This window comes from Merops nubicus, unplaced genomic scaffold (assembly GCF_000691845.1).
Source record: "Merops nubicus isolate BGI_N331 unplaced genomic scaffold, ASM69184v1 scaffold26249, whole genome shotgun sequence".
In the NCBI taxonomy this organism is placed as follows: domain Eukaryota; kingdom Metazoa; phylum Chordata; class Aves; order Coraciiformes; family Meropidae; genus Merops; species Merops nubicus.
In genome coordinates, this window is record NW_008629380.1 from 1 (window position 1) to 18828 (window position 18828).

At 38.5% G+C, this 18828-nt stretch overlaps 1 protein-coding gene across 2 annotated transcripts in view; it reads left to right on the forward strand.

Annotated features, from left to right (window-relative positions):
* Positions 1 to 2391: 2391 nt before the first annotated feature.
* The window catches only part of ECT2 (epithelial cell transforming 2), a 25938-nt gene continuing 9501 nt past the window's right edge, over positions 2392 to 18828 (forward strand). The window contains exons 1-19 of one of the 2 annotated variants that reach the window (XM_008946983.1): positions 2392 to 2536; positions 3586 to 3665; positions 3776 to 3868; positions 4795 to 4977; positions 5546 to 5635; positions 6607 to 6714; positions 7885 to 7958; positions 8083 to 8213; positions 9040 to 9155; positions 9349 to 9411; positions 9789 to 10011; positions 11547 to 11683; positions 12363 to 12482; positions 14516 to 14584; positions 15552 to 15662; positions 16617 to 16713; positions 17430 to 17511; positions 18469 to 18547; positions 18732 to 18828. In XM_008946983.1, coding sequence (XP_008945231.1) covers positions 2407 to 2536; positions 3586 to 3665; positions 3776 to 3868; positions 4795 to 4977; positions 5546 to 5635; positions 6607 to 6714; positions 7885 to 7958; positions 8083 to 8213; positions 9040 to 9155; positions 9349 to 9411; positions 9789 to 10011; positions 11547 to 11683; positions 12363 to 12482; positions 14516 to 14584; positions 15552 to 15662; positions 16617 to 16713; positions 17430 to 17511; positions 18469 to 18547; positions 18732 to 18828 — 2083 coding nt within the window. In that variant the 5' untranslated portion in view covers positions 2392 to 2406. The remainder of the gene's footprint in view (positions 2537 to 3585; positions 3666 to 3775; positions 3869 to 4794; positions 4978 to 5545; positions 5636 to 6606; positions 6715 to 7884; positions 7959 to 8082; positions 8214 to 9039; positions 9156 to 9348; positions 9412 to 9788; positions 10012 to 11546; positions 11684 to 12362; positions 12483 to 14515; positions 14585 to 15551; positions 15663 to 16616; positions 16714 to 17429; positions 17512 to 18468; positions 18548 to 18731) is intronic. The other variant, XM_008946982.1, reaches the window with a different exon arrangement.

Sequence of the window (18828 nt, forward strand, 5' to 3'; positions counted from 1 at the left end):
CGGCAGCCTCCTCACCCTCCTGGGCGGTTCCTGGGCAGGCGGATGGGCAACACGGGGTGGGTTTGCGCGCCCTCTCCTTGCTTTAAAAAGCATGTTTTAGCGTGTGGGTGTTTCCTGGCCTCCAGGTTTTCCACGGACTATTGGGTCGTTTGGAAGTGTGGTGCTGTGAGGGCATTCAGGTCTGCCCGAGTCCCGTAGTGACGGTGTTCTGCATCTTGCGCTTTTTCACGTGAGGAGAATCTTATGTTCGTATCTCCTGTGTGCTGCTTGTTCTCTCCTGCACAGCGTCACTTTCACTGTGTAAGTCTAGTGGTTAGTATTATGTTATTAATTAATATGTGAACGTTAAGTCAGGGAATACTGTTTAAAATTGGCTCAGAATGCAACTCCATAAACAAGTAAGTTGCACAAGCCATGAAGAAAATCAGTGTCCAGCCCAAAGTATGGGCTTCTCCCAAATGTACTATGAAGCTCTCTGTAAGTGTGTATTCATCTATATGTTATTAGGTATAACAGCAGCAGCATGACAGGAATTGTGTTGATGTCTCAGACTTATAGAAACAACCTATAGGATTTAAATTTAATTGTACACTTAACTGGAGGGGGTATTTTTGTGTCTGGTTTTACTTATAACTGTCTGTGTGGTAATCACAGTTATTAGCAATATGGTTTGAATTTTCTAAGGTTATGTTTCCCTCTACTTAACTGCCAAAGAAGAGGTAATGGTGTGACAGTTCCTGGTGGTATCTTCCTAACCTTCTGGACAGGTTAACCCTAAAAATTCTTTCCTGTTAAATTTTCTTTTTCCTCTTGCTAGGCCTCAAACTATTCTGAGTTAAACTAGCTGGGTGATGGGGGCTTACTGCTAGGAAACAATTCTGTGGAGCCTGCACAGCTGTGTGTGAAATTAAAATTGCAGTTAGGATGGCAATTCCGATATGTGAATAGGCCTAGGATTTGGGTAGATTTATAGTGTTGTTATTGCTCATCACTTCGTTAGGAACTTACCTGATGGCAGTTCATATCTTTGGGATACAAGAGTCTCAAAGGTGATTTCCTAAACTCAAGAAGGTAAACTCTTGTCTGTATTGCTGTTATGCCAAAACACCCGTTTTGTCTTTTTCTGTCTTCTGATTTTTACTTTGCTGTGTAATTCAACAGGCATTGCACAACTTGAAAAATAGTATGTGCTACTCCCTAAAGCTTTTACTGCCTCCTGAGTCTTCTTTCAGACAATGCTTTAGTGTATTATCTGAGTGGCTACTGGGCGTTTACAGCCATGAAGGGAATGACTTTGGTTAGAGTGATACAGAGGGTTGTTATACTACAGCACTTCAGCTACAGTGGTTATTCTAGATAACTTCTGATATCACTATCCAAATATTTAAATGTCCAAATGATGTATCACAGAAAATGCATACTTCTTGCTTCACCTAGAGAAGAAAATGTGCTGCAGGTACCAGAAAATTGGTTCTAAGACACCTACCCAACAAGATTCAGGCAGCTAGCTGTACAAAATATGAGAGGAATAAGATTTCTGCCTTTTCAGTATATGACATGTTTGTTTGATGGGCAGGGAGAGCACAAATAAGTTCTGCTTGTGAGACAAGGCAGAAAACCTCTTTGCTCAGTGATGAATGGATACTTATATTATAATTGATCATAGAGTTATTCAATTGTTTGGCTTGGAAGAGGCCTTAAAGATCATCTAGTTCCAATCCCCCTGCTCTTGGGCAGGGAGACTAGATTGTACAGATAGATGTATATACATGTATTAATTTTGTGGAGGCTCTCATGCGTTTTGAAAGAACTAATTTTATTTTTTTTTTTCAATAAAGTACTGCTGGTTCTGCTCCCTGGGTGGTTATTTTTATGTAACCCCAGTAACTCCAGCCAGTTTACCTGAAAAATCAAATTTTAGTGAGTTGTGTACCCAAATTCTTCTAAACATTTCACTTTAGCGATGCTAATCTTGATCTCAAGCTTAGCTTATAGTAGTTTATCACTGAAGCAAACATGTGCTTTTAATTTGGTGTTTTGTGATGAACCTTATTAAAATGATCACTCGAGTTAGTGCTTCCCTGCTGCTCAGAGTTGAAGTGCCCTCTCTGCAGCATTCTGTGCAAATGAATTCTTTCTGTGGTAAGCAGCCTGCTCAGGATGATTTCTGTAACAGGTTTGCTGTCAGTCCTTTCTATCAACTGTGCAACAACTCATACTCTTTCAGAACTACCCCATCAGTGTGAGTGGGGTTTTAATAAGCACCTGAATGTTTTGTTTTCAGAAGTCTGAAGTTAGTTCTGACTGCCTTAGTCATAGAACTGTTATTGGTGAGCTTTTTTGCAGCTGTAACTTGGCTTACCTCTTCTATTTTCCAGCTGTTGAAGAGAGACACAAGACCTAGTCATGGCTGACAACAGTACCCTGGTGTCTGAAACCGGGAGGAGCCTCTTGGCTGATTCTTCAGTCCTTGATTCAAAAATTACAGAAACTTCCAAAGAAAATCTATTTCCTGGATCTGTTTTGGATGTTGAAGGTAATGGACCAAGCTTATTTTAAGACTCCTATGTTTTTATAATGACTGATTACTTCGTAGGTCTTCGGTAGTTTTGAAAACCCCAAAGTGTGTTGCTGAAGTACAGAGTTGTGTGTAGGGTACTCAAAAGGGTGTTGGTTTGGTAGCCTTTTACCAACAAAGGCACTGTCTTAATTTCAAACTCATCTTGCTCTAAAAATTTGGGCTTACAGCTATGAAATAGAATGAGTCTTCTGGCTGATGTATAGAATGCTTTTGGTTCCCTTTGTTGTCTATTCTGTGGAATAAATCATTCCAGGTGATATTTTGACACTAGTTTTTGGAAACTACGGCTACTCTGTTGTATACAGGTGGACCTTAGAGAGATGAATAGTATCGAGCTTGAAATTAAATCTTGGACTTAAAAAACGACACTAAAGATATTTTTGTTTTTCTGCAATGCAGTAGCCAAAATCCAGTGGCAGTCTTTTGGTGCAAATGACAGAAGCAACACTTGTCCCTTCCTCCTAATATTCTGAAAGCTTGTTAATACATGGTGAAAAAGAACAAGACATTTTACTTCAGTTTTGGTATTCCTTGGTGAAACTGAGAAGTTGCTAGGAAGTAATGAGCCTTGTCAGCTAGGAACACAGAAACTAGAAAAGCTACCAGCTGTCTGTTTTCAAGTGAGTCTTGGTGTCTAATACTGCTAGAAGTGTTAAGTCAGTAATTTTGTGGTGTGGTTTTGTTTTTTGTGCAGTTTTTTTGTTGTCATTTGCCCTTGCTGACTCTTGCCTGTTGTAGCTTTGACTGTAAAGTAACCGGTCATGAATTGCAGGATCTTGTTTCAGGATACACCAGGAAGTTTAGGCTCTATGGTCAATTGGATATGCTTCAATTAAAGAACAGGCTTATTGCAGTGAAAATTTATGTTCAGGCTCATTCCTGAAAAACAAGGTGTCTTGAAAGGATGCCACCTGCCTGTATTCTTCTATAGGTTATTGCTTGATTTAGACTTAACATGGAGTTTTCTGTTAACATATGGATATTACCCTTTTCTCTATAAACAGAAGAAATGTCTCAAATAGAAACAAGAGTGGTTTTGGTTCAGGAAGCAGGGAAACGTGAGGAGCTTCTGAAGGCCTTGGAGGTACGTGGGTCTAAAAAACCAGTCACTGGAGTGAGGTGGTGTGCTCTTAGACTCCTGCTGATAAATTTGGTTGTACAGTGGTTCTGTACTGAATTTCTACTCTTCCACAGACTATTAAGATAATGGAAGTACCAGTTATAAAGATAAAGGAAACTAGTCCTGATAAATCAGAAGAAAAACTAATAAAAAGTATTATTCATATGGTATGTGATGCAATTAAGCACGTGTTGCATGCAGCATGTTTTACTTCACTGGGACTGAAATGTACACACGCTTTAATTTGTGTTAGTTGGGCATAGTGGTCACTGTATGTGCTAATGTTTCTGATGGTGTCAGTTAAAACTCATTAAAATTGGCACTTTTTTACAAATGCCTTCTCCACTATGGAAGTAATAACTGCAGCTCTTAACTAGTGGTCTTTTCTAACACGGGATAGAAATATTGATGGAGACATTCAACTGCATGCTTGTATTCAGTTAAGGCATGAGTTTTTTGCTATGAACTGACTTTATAATTGGTTAGTTGACTTCTCTTTCAATTGAAAGTGTAAGAATTGATTCCCCATTTGTTGATGTAAAAAAACCTAGAAAATAGAACTTGGAACTAATGATTGAAATTGGAACAGACCAAATTTTTAGAGCCCTCAAAAATATCAAGCAATGAACAAAAGTGACTTCTGTTCTTTAAATCTTATGCAGCATGAAGCTTGCTGTTTCAAGTACCATCCAGACTTTTTTGTCTGTTCTGTACTTTTTAGTACCATCCAGAAGTACCTTAAGCTGTCCTGACAATCTGAAATTTCATTTCTCTTTTGTGCTTCGATTGGTTGTTTTTCTATCTGTAGATCTATCCAGTACTATATTATCGGTGTGAACTGATACGTAAACTGCTACAGTAACTAGAATCCTTCTTCTTCAGAAGCAGGAATTGCTTTAAGGCTTTTTTTTAGGTGCAGTTCATGGCTATTCTTATGCTAATGAACAGTGCATTTAATTCAGTTTCACAAATCTTAAGAGTTGAAATTTGCACCGTCCATTTTTCTTATCATCCAAAATAAAAATCTGTGGAGTATGTTTGCTGAATAGTTTCAAAACTCTAATGCTTTTCCCCTTTGTCCCCATACATCAAGGAAATTAAAATACCCTACATAAAGATAGAGATGATAGAAGAACTTGGCGATTCTGATTCCCTGGAATTTGAGACTATCTTTGTTGTATCAGACTTCCAAGAGTCGATCTTTAAGAAGCTTTGCAAAGCTGATTGCCGTGTCATTGGGCCTCCAGTGGTACTGCACTGTGCACAAAAAGGAGAGGTATGTGCTTTCTGCTCAAATTAGCTGAGTGGTTCATTGGTGCAATGAGTTCTAAATATTAAGTGTTCAGAATAAAACATATTTTGCCAATCAGTTGTAAAAATCCTTAGCAAGAGAATTCTAAGAAAAGCAAGTTTCTGATATTTTGTTGGAATAGTGCCTGTAGTGAGAAAGCACACCCAGACAGCATTAAGGCTATGACTCCAGTAGGTGTAGGAGTTGTTGACCCACTACTTGGGATTGTGCCATTAGGAAAGGCAGCATATGAAGGACGCTCCAGCAGATACTTTGTATTTTTGCAGATTGTCACACAGGAGGGATGGACTGGGGAGGGGAAGAATGGATAGAGTACTACCTGTGAAACTTGGGGATGCTCTAGGTACTTTATCAGAATGCTGGCAACCCTGCAGTGGAGGTATGGCTGAATACACAGACCTGGACTACTGTCTGATGCATTTTAATACTAGGAACAATAGTACTGTATGAAAGAAAATGGTATTAAAGAGAATGTTAAAATGTTAATGGAAGCAGTATGCCTTTGACTAATAAGCTCACTTCTTACTTTCAGCCTTTACCTTTCTCCTGTCGTCCACTGTACTGTGCAGCTATGCTGAACTTGGTGCTGTGCTTTACAGGATTCAGAAAGAAAGATGAATTGGTAAGACTTTTTCCTTTGGATTGTTAAAACTATGTTAAGCTTATTTTCAAAATACTCTTCTGTTCTATAGCCCATAGGTTTATAACCCTGTCCTTGATTTGTCTGGAGGCAGTGATGCTTGAGGATGAGAACAAAACTGTTTTTTTGTCCAAGTCTTTTTGTCTGTGCCATTTTTAGTCACTTTTTTTGTTGAGTGATGTTAAACGGTATTAATTCAGTAAGGCTTAAAGATTTGTAGATTGAGGCATCAGATAGAAGGGCACTATTGGATAAACAATTTTATTTGTACAGGTAGCAGCAAGGTCAAGTAAAGCTCTGCAGTCATGTTCAGAGCATCTACAGATGTGTTATCTTGCTGCCATGCACTCAAGCCTAGTCTTAACATATCTAGGTACACAGTGGTTTGGTACACTAGCACTTTGCTTTTCCATGTCAGTAATGCAGTTGGCACCTAGTTTCCTTGTGGGACACCTGGGAATCAACAATGTGACTCCACATATTCATCTGGAAAAAACCCTCAACTGAAACAGAAGCTGTTGCCCAGTGTTAAGGGCAGTTAGGTTTGATCTGCTAGATGAAAATTGGACAACCTGCAATCTTACGTAAATGATGGCCATTGCCCCTTCAAGTAGAGTTTACAAAATTAGTGAGGACGTGCTTCAAATCTGTTGCACGTGAAAAAGTGAAGGTATGATGATCGTGAGAGTACTGGTGGCTTGGGTAGTCTTCCTCAAGCTACACGGCAAGTCTGTATTAAATATTAAAAAACCCACAATATTTTACTGTATCAGCTATAGCTGTTCCTGTAGTAGTGAACAAGTTGCTTTAAGAACACATCAGAACATTTCTATTCCTAGACATTTAATGTAACCTCCCATAGCTTGCTTGGTAAAATATTTTTGTACTGCTTTCACTCTTCACCGCACGCATCAAAAGATAAACTGAAAAATTACTTCATCCTCATTTTTCAGGTTAAGCTAGTGACCTTGGTTCATCACATGGGTGGAATTATTCGAAGGGACTTCAGCTCAAAAGTTACACATCTGGTGGCTAACTCAACACATGGGGACAAATTCAGAGTATGTAAGCTTGAGTTGGTACTTCATGGAAACTTTCAGAATTTAGCTCTTGTAGACTAAGTCTATTATACTTCAGCTGTTAAGTTAGGATTTTTTTCTGTACTAACAACAGTGACTTGTAATGGTGAGTTCATCTTGATCTAGTGCTGAGCTTTGGTGTCTTTTTGATCTAAATAATACAAATTGCCTGAATGCAGAGATTGTGAAAGGACAAGAGTAGTTAAATAAAAAGAACAAAAACATTTAGATACTTAAGTACTGATATTATCTGTACCTAAGACATTGATGTCTTAGGTAATGACAACATCAGTACATTTTAGACATTGATGGACATGCATTCATCAATGAAAAAAAAGTCTGTAGCAACATGCCTGCTTTTTTTGTCAGTCCAAAAGAGGTAACTTAAAACTTTAGTATTCAATGTGCATCTTCTTTTAAAAATTATTAATTTGTTATGTATAAATGTTCAAATTTTGATTTATGTGTAAATGTGAATGTTTTCTAACATCCTGAAGGGTTCCCTTTTGGTGTTATGTATGTCCAGTTGGCTAGTAGATACAGATCTGTAGGTTTTTGTACCATGGTATATGACATAGCAGTGGCTCTGTCTCTGGACTCTTCCTTGCTTGAATTGCTAGTAGGCTGTTGATTTTTTCTCTTTTTCCTAATCTGTCTTGTCTTCCAGTTGGAAGAGAAGACCTCCTTTCTAACTGTTGGAACATTCCTTTCTGCCAACTCAAAGGGAAGAAGTAGGAAAACTTTACAATCTCTCGCAAGCAGTCTGGGAAGTTAACTTTGGAATAGTCACTTTCTCTTTGGTAAAACCAGGCTGGGCTTTTTGTCTTCACACAAAGAATAAGAAGCAGAAAAAACCACACCATTTTCCACTGGAACAGCAGAGATTTGGGGTTGTGTTTTTGAGTGATGAAGGGTACCAGACTAATAAAATCACACTTCTAAGTGTCAAAATAGCTATTAGTCTGATCTAGTCACTGAAGAATTAATCTGTTCAAACTTGTTGGAGTTAGTCTTTACAGAACGATATCCAACTATGTTCACTTTTTGCATCATCTGCTTTGAAAAGTAAAAGTGAGGTTATGGTATTTTTCTTGGCATGGGAGAGATTTAAATGGCAGTACTTGGTACAATGTGTGCTTTTCCTTTTTGTAGATTGCTGTAAGTCTTGGTACGCCTATCGTGAAAGCTGAGTGGATTTATAAGGCTTGGGAGAGAAGGAATGAAATGTAGGTGTTTATTTTCCTTCAGCCTTAACCTTCATCCTGTTCATCTGTACTGCTTTGAGCTGTTTACATTGTGACGTAGCACTGATTTAGTGACCTTTTGTATCCTTTTTTTTTTTTCTTCCAGCAATTTCTGTGCAGCTGATGATGACTTTAGAAATCAGTTCAAGGTTCCTCCCTTCCAGGATTGCGTCCTAAGTTTCCTTGGATTCTCTGATGATGAGAAAGCTAACATGGAAGAAATGACAGAAATGCAAGGTTATTGTTTGTGAGAGTTGACCTGTGGAGAGAATGGGGTTTATTGCTAATATTTTGCAGAAGCTGAAGTGCTGGATTATGAATTCTGAAGTGTTAATGAGGACTCTTAAACTTGGATAAGTTGATTTAAATTATTAGGTCTTGGTGTATGCATAAGTTATGATAGCTGTTGAAGACTTCAGACTTCCTAGGCTAATCGAAGCTAGACAAAAGTAGTAATTATAGGATAATTGAAGATATGCTGGAGAACTTGCTACCTAATGTGTATATTTTGCTTCAGTTTTCATTACCAGTTTTGTGGTACGCGTTTTTGTAGATGCTTTGTGTAAACTATTTAATGTTTACAACTTTGATATGAATCATTACTGGTAAGACACTTGGAATTGCTCCATTTTTCGGTCATGTAGTGCAATATTAATCATCATGTTGCTACTTATAAGATTGTGACATGCACAGGTTCTAGCTTGTGGATGTCTTCAGGGTGAGTATTTCTGGCTTGCTCTTCCAAGAAAGAAGAAGAGCTTTCCAGAAGAGTATTTGATTTATAGCCAGAGAGGGTTTTTTTACCCTCTGAACTCCATGTGCTCCATTGTCTTTTCAATGTGTGCTTTACTACTTCATGCTATGTTCTAGTTCCTAAAAGCTGCCCACTGCTGATAATATTTGAGGTGTTGTGAGCCCAGCAACTCAGAGCTCACCGAAGAGTTCATCTGTTTGGCTCTTCTCTCATTAATGATGGGTGCCACAGAGCTATCAAATGAGCTTCTAATTTCTAACAACAATATTCTTCAATCTTTCTAACCTGCTTTTTTTTTTTTTTATCTAGGAGGACATTATTTACCAGTTGGTGATGAAAGGTGTACGCACTTAGTGGTTGAAGAAAACACAGTAAAAGATGTTCCATTTGAACCTTTAAAAAAGCTCTATGTTGTGAAGCAAGAGGTTAGTGCTGACAAATTCTTGAAAGAATATTGCAATATAATACTTGGTATGTGAGATACATTTTTTCAGAATAAGCTACATGCTTGCATTTAGTATACAAACTGCCTTACTATTTGTGTAACTTTGAATATTTTTAGATTTGAGTGAAGGCCTGGAATGTGTTATTAACTATGCAATTTCTTTTTGTCTGCAGTGGTTCTGGGGAAGCATTCAGATGGATGCCAGAGCTGGAGAGTCGATGTATTTATTTGAGAAGGTGTGTTGAACTCTGTTACGTAACACGCAGCACATTCGGTTGTAAAATTAATGTGCACAACAGTATGTGTGGGGCTAGAAAGAAAATCTTTTAAAGCAGCATTTAAGTTCCAGATATTCCAGTATAAATTTTATACTTAAAATATATTAATTTGGGAAACCCTTTTTCTGCTTCCCAAAGGTTTGAACCTATTTTTAGTCAAAATACTAGTGTGGTTTGGTTTTAAAGAAAACAAAACCAAAATTTGCCTGTTTTTCCTTCAGCTTCCCTAATAAGAATTGTGTTGTGTGCTGACCTCTACAATTAACATCCCTTTGCACTGAGCTGAGCTGGACATAGCAGGTTAGAACACTCAGCTGAACTTTGTTTTACTGCAGCCAGAGAGTCCTGGCCTGAAGAAGTCCGTGTCGCTGCTTTCTCTGAATACTCCGAATAGCAATCGCAAGAGGCGCCGCTTGAAAGAGACCCTCGCCCAGCTGACCAGGGAGACGGACATGTCGCCATTCCCCCCTCGGAAACGCCCGTCAGCTGAACATTCCCTTTCCATTGGGTCCTTGCTGGATATTTCTAACACTCCAGAGACAAATGCTACCAGTGGAGGTAGAGCTAAAAACTTGCTTCAGACGTGCTTGTGCTGTTTAAGAGCTCTCTGCATATAAGTGGTAACAGTAGCGGTGGGGAAGATGTAAAGGTTTTGCTGCAGACTTCCTAAGTAATTCCAGGCTTTTGCCTTTTTGAAGTGTGCAGAAAGCAGAATTGAACAATTCAGACACAGGCAGAGGCCAGGCTGCCTCTTGTTGCAACAAGCATGTTCATAACCAAAGGAAAACAAGGGGAGTAGATAAATGAGGTACAGTACAGTGTTACTCAAAAATGCTTCAAATACTTCATGAAAATCTACAGCAAATAAACAACAAAGTTAAGAGTAAATCACCTAAAAACCTCTGTGGTACGATGCTTGGAGAAAGGAAGATGAAGTTTCTTTTCTAAAGGAGTTAAAGGGAAAAATTTCTCCAAAACCTTCTCCTAGGTCTTTGAAATATTCTGTTGAGGTAACACTATTAGTGCCAGCAAACTGTCATGTCTGAAACTTTGCAAAAATAGAGATCACCAACTGGTTTTGATGGATTAATTGGCAAAGAGTTTTCAATATCTATGCACGTAGCTCTTGTATAAGAGAGAAAATAGCACGATTTTGGGTTAGTCAAAAGTTAATACCTGAAGTTTTAAAGGAAAAAAAAAACCAAACAAAAAAAAAAAAGACCCAGTTCCATTCCATAGAGGAGGTATGTGGAGTTTATACTTCTCTAAAAAGGCACCTGTATACAAGTCAAATAGGAAATCTCTGAGGCACAACCTGTAAATGATAACTCAGAAGGAACACAGGAAAGAGCACCTTTGTTAGCTCATGCTAGTGCTCCTGTAGCCCCTAATATGGAATTTTCTTCTAATCCAACATTAGCAGACAGTTTCAGGAAAAGTGCTATTTTGAAAACAAGGTAAAGTACTTCTAGTGACTGATAGTCATGAACTTTGACAAAAGAGTAAGTGAGTACAGGTCTCTGAGCTCCGATACATGAGCAAGTATTTAAAACTAATGGACTGTTCCAGGTCTGCTTTAGCTTTATGAGAAATTACTTTCTTGTATTCCACCCCCCTGCAATAAGATGAAATATAAGTGTTGCATGGAAGGACTGATTTTAATAAATGGTTTTGAGCTATGTACCTAATGCAAGGATGGTAGGAAGATGAAAGATAATTTTCTACATGGCAAATTGAAAGTAGAAAAGTATTTTTGTACGTAATGTATTTATTAAAAACATTCAGCACTAATCCTCACTTCCTGCTAAATGTAATAATGCTAAGTCATTGCCCTGCCCATAAATGGCTTACTAGTTTCAGATGGATTTTGAGGAATAAAATATTGTTCTATAATAATTAGGCTGTAATAAAGCCATTTTCTACAAAAAGCTGTGCTAACTATAGAATAACTTAGAGAATAACCTTTTCTTTAAAAAAAGGTGATCTTCCCTTTAAAATTCTGAAGTTTCTTTTCCCTGCCTTTGAGGGTGAGCTTTTTTTAGGGACTGTATTGTAATAAAGCTCTATTTTTCTTTTGGGAATACCTCCATCAGAAACACCTAAATCCTGTGCAAGGCCTTCCAAAAATTCAACTCCCCTTCCAGTAAAGCAGTCTGCAAGATGGCAGGTTGCGAAGGAATTGTATCAAACGGAAAGTAACTACGTTGATATCCTAACAACAATCATTCAGGTAAGCTGTTTTTTTTAAAGCAAATACAGGTCAACTGTAGTAAGATGTCTAGTGATTATGTCAGTTATTTTCAACCTGTAATCTGTAGGCTTTTGAGGGCTTGTGTACATCAAAGGTTTGTAAAAACATGACAGCCTCATAATTTCATTAACATAGGAAAATGTTTAGTATCTGTTAATAATAAAAGCTGGAAAATACTCTTTCTAATCTGGGATATGCAGTGGAATGTGTATGGAAATTCCAAGCTTCAGGAAAATAGGATCTGCATGACTCAGGTTTTTAAGCTATTGGTGAATAGAGAGATGGCTGGGGAAAACTTTTCTTTTATTCCCGGAAGAGCAGAGTAGCAAATAGCTTGACAGGAAGAGCTTAATTTCTAGAAAGGCTGCTTCTTTTGTAGTCATTGCTTACTTAAAGAATGAGCTAAAGTGTGTGTGTGTGTGTGTGTGTGTGTAAGAAGAAACATAGATGAAAGTGGGTTCTGCTGTAGTCTGTGTCAAACCCCATGTTTGTGTCTTGAAACCACTCCTCCATAACCCAGCCTTGCGAAATGGGAGCATCTCAAGATTGTGACTGCAGCAAAGCATGATCTAGAAGGAAACACTGTTGCTTTCATAACTAATTCTAACATGCTGTGTGGCAGTTGGGAGGGCATTAACTTATTTGTCCTATTCCTCAGTTATTTCAAGTTCCACTGGAGAAAGAAGGACAGCTTGGGGGACCGATCCTTGCGCAGGAAGAGATTAAGACCATATTTGGCAGCATTCCGGATATTCTTGATGTACATACTAAAATCAAGGCAAGCAACAACTTATCCTCTGCAGAGGAAGCTTTGATATAAACTTTGAATCTTTTCTGCATGCTTTAAGTTGTCTGCTGGATAGGTGTAGGTTCATCCTGGTGCTGTTACGTACTGTTCAACCTGTGGAATTATGTGGAGATGCAAAGTATGCTTTGAGATTTAACACTTGTTTATCAATATCTGAAGTCTGAGTATCGTGCATGTAATCAGTATGACCATTCCTGAGCTGGCTTCCCCTTTTCCCATTTTTAATACCTCTTCCTGTAGGAGGTTTTTCTATAAGTGATCCCAGACTGGTCAGCAGGGCCAGAGGTATCAAATGGCAGTCTAACCTGCACAAGTGATTATAACATACATGCTTCTATTAAAGCAGTAAGCAAGGACACTTGGAAAGATAGCTAAAGCTATGGAATTAAAAAAGCCACAAAAAAAAAAAAAAAAACAAAACCAAACCAAAAAACTTTCATGTTTTCCTGGGCTTTAAACATGTTCATGTAAGGAGACTTACTTGGTAGGAAAAACCTAATCCCTCCTTACCAGCTTTGAAACAACTGTGAGAAACTACCAGCTATAAAACTGGCTCACATTTCAGCCTCTGAAGCAGTTGACCTGCTACTGGGAGCTAATAAAAGTTGATTAGAATTCCCTATGAGATTATTTTCTTAAGGTTTTATTTTATTTTTTGATCTGGATTGCAAGAGCTCTCTGAAGCCATCTCTGGGTCTCACAGTAGACTGTGATGCAAGACTTTCTCAAATACAAAGTCATAAAATCTCCTTCAAATAGTAGCATATGTTTGTTCCTGCCTGCATTTCACAGCAGGCTTTTAAAATAGAGGGACTTGCAGAGTGCCACTAGCTCAGTAGTTTTGTTATTGTTGTTGCTTGTTTTGTTTTGTTTTTCCCAACCATTGGGATCCAGTCTAGTTAATCATGACAGCTATTGACATGTGCCCACTGGGACAGATAAAAGGAGGGCTAAGAAGGATTCACTAGTACTATGCAGTGTAGACAAAATTGCCTAGATGTAGTGGTTGTTTTCCTTCATCTTTTGTGTCATAAGAGAAGTGGCAGCAACAAACAACTATTAATTATAGAATCACTTTGGTTGGAAAAGACCTTTAAGATCGTTGAGTCCAACTGTTAACCTAACAGTGCCAAGCCCACCACTAAACGTCCCTAAGCACTATGTCTGTGTCTTTTAAATACCTCCAGGGATGGTGACTCCACCATTTCCCTGGGCAGCCTGTTGTAGTGCTTTACAACCCTTTTGGTGAAGAAATTCTTCCTATTATGCAATCTAAACCTTCCCTGGTGCAACTTGAGGCCATTTATTTTTGTCCAATTACTTGCTACTTGGGAGAAGAGGCTGACCACCACCTCTCTACAGCCTCCTTTCAGGGAGCTGTTGAGAGCAAGAAGGTCTCCCCTCAGCCTCCTTTTCTCCAGGCTAAACAACCCTGGTTCCTTCATCCTTTTCACTTAAGGTGAATCCTGAACCTTCAGCTGTGCCTTTAGCTGATAGTGAATAAGCTTGATCCTTATCAAACTGATAGAGACTTAACAGCTTGGTCTCACTTTCCTTGACACCCTGGTGCAGCAAGTGAGGGAAGTCTATGCTAGTTCTACTTTAGTCTTATCATACGTACTATATTAGTTGTACATTCTTAATTAGAATTGGTTCAACTGTCTATTGTGTACACTTTCTAATAATCTTTTTGAGTATGTTTTGTACTGTGTAGGACACAACAGTGTCATCTTGTTCCAGAGTTGGCTGGAGCTGATACCCACTGCTAGGCTCTGCTTGCATCAATTCAAATCAGTATATTCAGTAAGCCAGAGATCTCTTGCATTCAGCCCTCAGCAGACTGAAGGGGCTTTAATGTGAAATTGTACAGCGTTTAGGATTGCCTGTCTTGTCAGCATGGAAACACAGAGCTAATTATATCTGTTTTGCAGATTGCTGATCCTATCTTACAGCTTTCATTCTCATCTTATTTAATTCTTCTCCCAACCCTGTATGTATTCTAGGAAGACCTGGAAGATCTTATGATGAATTGGACTGAAAGCAAAAGTATTGGTGATATCATTCTTAAATACGTATGTTTCTGTTTCATTTTTATGCATTAGAGCTATTATGAGCTATTGTCTTGCCTTACAAATAATCCATTGGTAGGAGTCAGCAAACACAAGCAAAGCACTAATAAATAAGGAAGCATTAAATTGTATCATTGTGCTTTCTGTCTAAATTTCTTAGGTCAGTTAGAAGATACACTTTGTGTAGGTAATCCTCCATGACAAAGTGTATGTGGCTGACCACTTGTATGAGGGGATAAAACTCCAAACAGATATGGTTGGAGAACTGTCGTTTGCAGCACTACACGTGTTTCTTACATAAGCATTAGAAGGGGCTCTTGCTGTAACCTTAGCTATCTGCTGCCTCTGATCAATACTAAAGAACTGCTTACAGAAGCTTCTTGTGCTTTTTCTTTCAAGACTTGAAATGTTTAAAAGGATATGGGCTCCCTGTTATCCCAAGTATAGGATGTGCAGAACAGGGAAGCTGGGCCTGGGACTGCAATGCATTTTAACATAAATAGTCTGCTAAGTACGTTGTGCTTTTGCTGACCTGACCATTTTTGGGGAAAATCGTCTTTGGCAATCCAAAATTTTCAGCTGAAGGTATTGCTTCTGGTGGTTTAGTGTCTTTTAAAGGTGATTGCAGTAACTGGAGAAAAGACCTGAAATTTCTAGAATTCTCACTAAAAGGATCTTGCTAGGTGAGAATCTGTCATCTACTTGAGCTCCTGAGCAGTCTCTAAGCTTGTCACACTTGCTTGATGTTTCTGAGAGCAGTCTGCATTTAATCAGCAGTGCTGAATCTTGGGCATCTGGCATGCAAAAATGTCTTAACTTGTTCTGTGAGCACGCCTGGGTTTACAACACATTTTTTATTATTCTTTATTGAAATGTGCCTTTGAGCAGCTTTGTATGGCTCAGGGCGTAAGAACATATGTACAATGCTATGTAGTATGTAAAGCAGAGCCATAACAGTTGTTTCTTTCAGTCAAAAGACTTGTTGAAAACATACCCTCCGTTTGTGAATTTCTTCGAAATGAGCAAGGAGACTATTACTAGATGTGAAAAGCAGAAGCCAAGGTTTCATGCCTTTCTAAAGGTAAGTGTCTGCAGAACAGAGACCTTTACCAAGTAAACTGCCTAATGTGGTAGATAGAAGAATGTCGAATTTTGGGAGCTTCGAGGAATGTGAATATCTGGAGAGACAGAAATAGGAAAGATTTGAATTTCAATCTCTCAAGCTCCTCATAAGACTCTTTCATAAGAGATACAAGTTCTTTCTCTATTACAGTTCTTTCAAGGTAATTTGCTTATATGCATTTGTTGCTGGAAAAAGTGCATACTGATTCCTTTCTCCCAAATACATGTCTTCTCTCCTCTGTAAGGATAGCTATAGCTGCTGCTTGCTATTGGTCCCTCTCCATGTGTTTGAAAGACTTGTATTTCTGAAATAGCTTTTAACTTGCTTTTGATGGCTGTGAAGTCCCAGGGAGGTAGAAGCTCTCAACATTCTTGTGACTAATGAATATTAGCATAACAGTGGAGATCTAACAAGAAGATGATCTTCAAAGAAAGAGTTATCAGGAGATGAATCTTAAGACTCTTAAGATTTAACTTGTCTTCTGTATCCAACAAGTAGCTCTCAAATAGCAGAGTAATAAAACTGACAGATTTCAGTTCATGTTTTCTGAGGTACCTGTCATTGTATCCGAGTATTGACATCAAAAAGGTGGGGAGATGAATAAGAGAACAGGCCATCTCCTGTCCCACTCTGCATTAGCATCCTAAAGGAGGATTGAGGAGTTGATAATATGGACAATTTAAAACTAAGCATTCTGAGAGCTTAACTCTTGTGATAAATACTGCACAGGTTTGAATGCAATGTGTTTTTAACATGAGCTGTTAACGACTGAATATCTGTGCCAAATAATTTTCAAAGTTGTACTGCAGGGCTAGTGTGAAGGAAGACAATGTTTCTCCTCCTTTGTGATTTTTGGGAGACGGGAGTGGGGAAAGCAAGGATTATTTTCTTTCTCCCCTTTGTTTTCCCCAGATAAACCAAGCTAAACCTGAATGTGGCCGCCAGAGCCTAGCTGAACTCCTCATTCGTCCTGTTCAAAGGCTGCCCAGTGTTGCTCTACTACTAAATGGTAATCCAGCCATAGGGTGGCTTTATTTGTTCCTGGAGGTGTTAAAACCAAGATAATGTCTGATTTTTGTCACAGCAACAGCTTTTGTCATATATAACAAGCATAATTCTAGGTGTTAATCATGCTTAGTAGCATGGTCAGCAAGAACAATTACTGAAACAAGCACACGTTTGGTTAAATATCACTTGTTCATATATTTGTCTGCAGGATACAGGTAGAAGCAAAGTTTGCTCTGGCAACAGTTTTGTGTCCTCAAATACAAATATAATTGAGATTCAAATACAGCTAGCATAAACTAAAGTGTAATTCATATTGACAAGGCTTACAGCTTCCTGTGTTCCACCTGGTATCAACCACTTGCTGTAATACTGGTAACATCAATTAAGGAAAAGAAAAACTTCGCACCACCAGCCTTTGCTTCAGATGAAAAAAGACTTCTAAGTTTGTCTGTGCACTTCAACAAAGTCAGAACATGTTCTTGTTGGTTTTGGAATAGTTTGAGTGTTAGTTTTTTATTGTAGGTGGGTTTTTTCTTAATGAGATGGTTGGACAGTTGCTGCTCAGCCCACCTCTGAGCTTAATCAAGTCTCTTTGGACTCCAGGATAGCTGTGACTATCAGGTGTCTTATCTGACTTAAACTTAGGACTTCAGTTTTTCATATTCTTTCGCAGGCACTTGTAATATGTGAGAGCTTAATTATTTTTTTTAATTGTAGATATTAAGAAGCATACAGCAGAAGAGAACCCAGATAAAATAACTCTAGAGAGAGCAATTGAATCATTAAAGGAAGTGATGACGTAAGTGATGCTTGCTCCATGAAACCTACTGTTATACATTTAGATCTCTCAGTTGGTCTTAGTGTAGCGTTGCCATGACTTCAGTCTCCATGTAAGTACACAGAACTGTATGAGTTCTTCAGCCTCTCTTTGGCCACTATTGTCACTTTGGCATTCTGTGCCAGAGCTCTTGAAGGAGTCTGTGGTGCTCTTACCCAGCACTTCGATCTGAACCTCTGCTGATCCCTGCTTCAGCATGAAGCTGAACCTCCCGAGTCCTCTGTGTTCCAACTCTTATTTCTGTTGGTTTCCTTCAGAATAGAGTTGTGTTTTGTCTTTAAGTCTTCCATGCATATATCCTCTGAAAGGACATGCTGTTGGTAGAAAATCAGTTTCTCTTCTGGTCCTGTATTATCCATTCTTGGCATCATTCCAGGCGTTAATTAGCTGAAAGCTGAATCTGTTTAGGTTGTAAGTCTCACCTCTTTTGAAGTGTATTCTATGTCCCCAGCAATAAGGCCACCTGTACTAATTGGGCAAATGTTTGTCTGATTTTTAACAAAAACTTTTCAATTGTAATTATTCGTGCCTCTACTTCTTGGTGAGCTGCAGTCCTGACTTGGGAGGATAAAATGCAGAAATTTACAATGCAGTGAAGAACTGCACTGGGTTGTTCTCTAGCTGAAAATATTATGGGGCAGGGGAGGGGAATTATCTATCAACTGAATGATGTATCAACTCCTGATAACACAACAAGAATATTTGTTCTAGGTCTGAAGTTTTCTATATGCTTAACATATGGTGTCTGGATACATCAATGAACAAGTGTGGTTAATTTTTTAAAAAGTTATTTTTTCAGTGCTAGTATGTAAACTGTATCTCCTGAATGTTTAGCTTCATTATTTTTGTATGTCTTAAAATGCAGTGCCTTTTGTTTACTGTTGCTTGATATTGAAGATAAATCATGTTTTCCTCCAGACATATTAATGAAGACAAAAGAAAAACAGAGGCACAAAAACAGTTCTTTGACGTTGTCTATGAAGTTGATGGATGTCCAGTAAGTAATTTCTCTGAAGCTGCAGACCTGTAAAATGACTGTGCACTAGTTTGCTCCCTTTGCAAAAGTGAGGTAGAAATGCAGTGGTGCTGATTTAAACAGCTTTCCAGTGTTAAGTTGTAAGCAAGCAGTAATCCAGCCCTTGAACTAAATGCTTAAGGAGCTTTTTGTTTCTATCCTTCAGGCCAATCTCTTGTCCTCTCACCGAAGCTTAGTTCAGCGCTTGGAAACCGTAGCACTTGGTGATGACCTCTGTGACAGGGGTGAACAGGTCACACTCT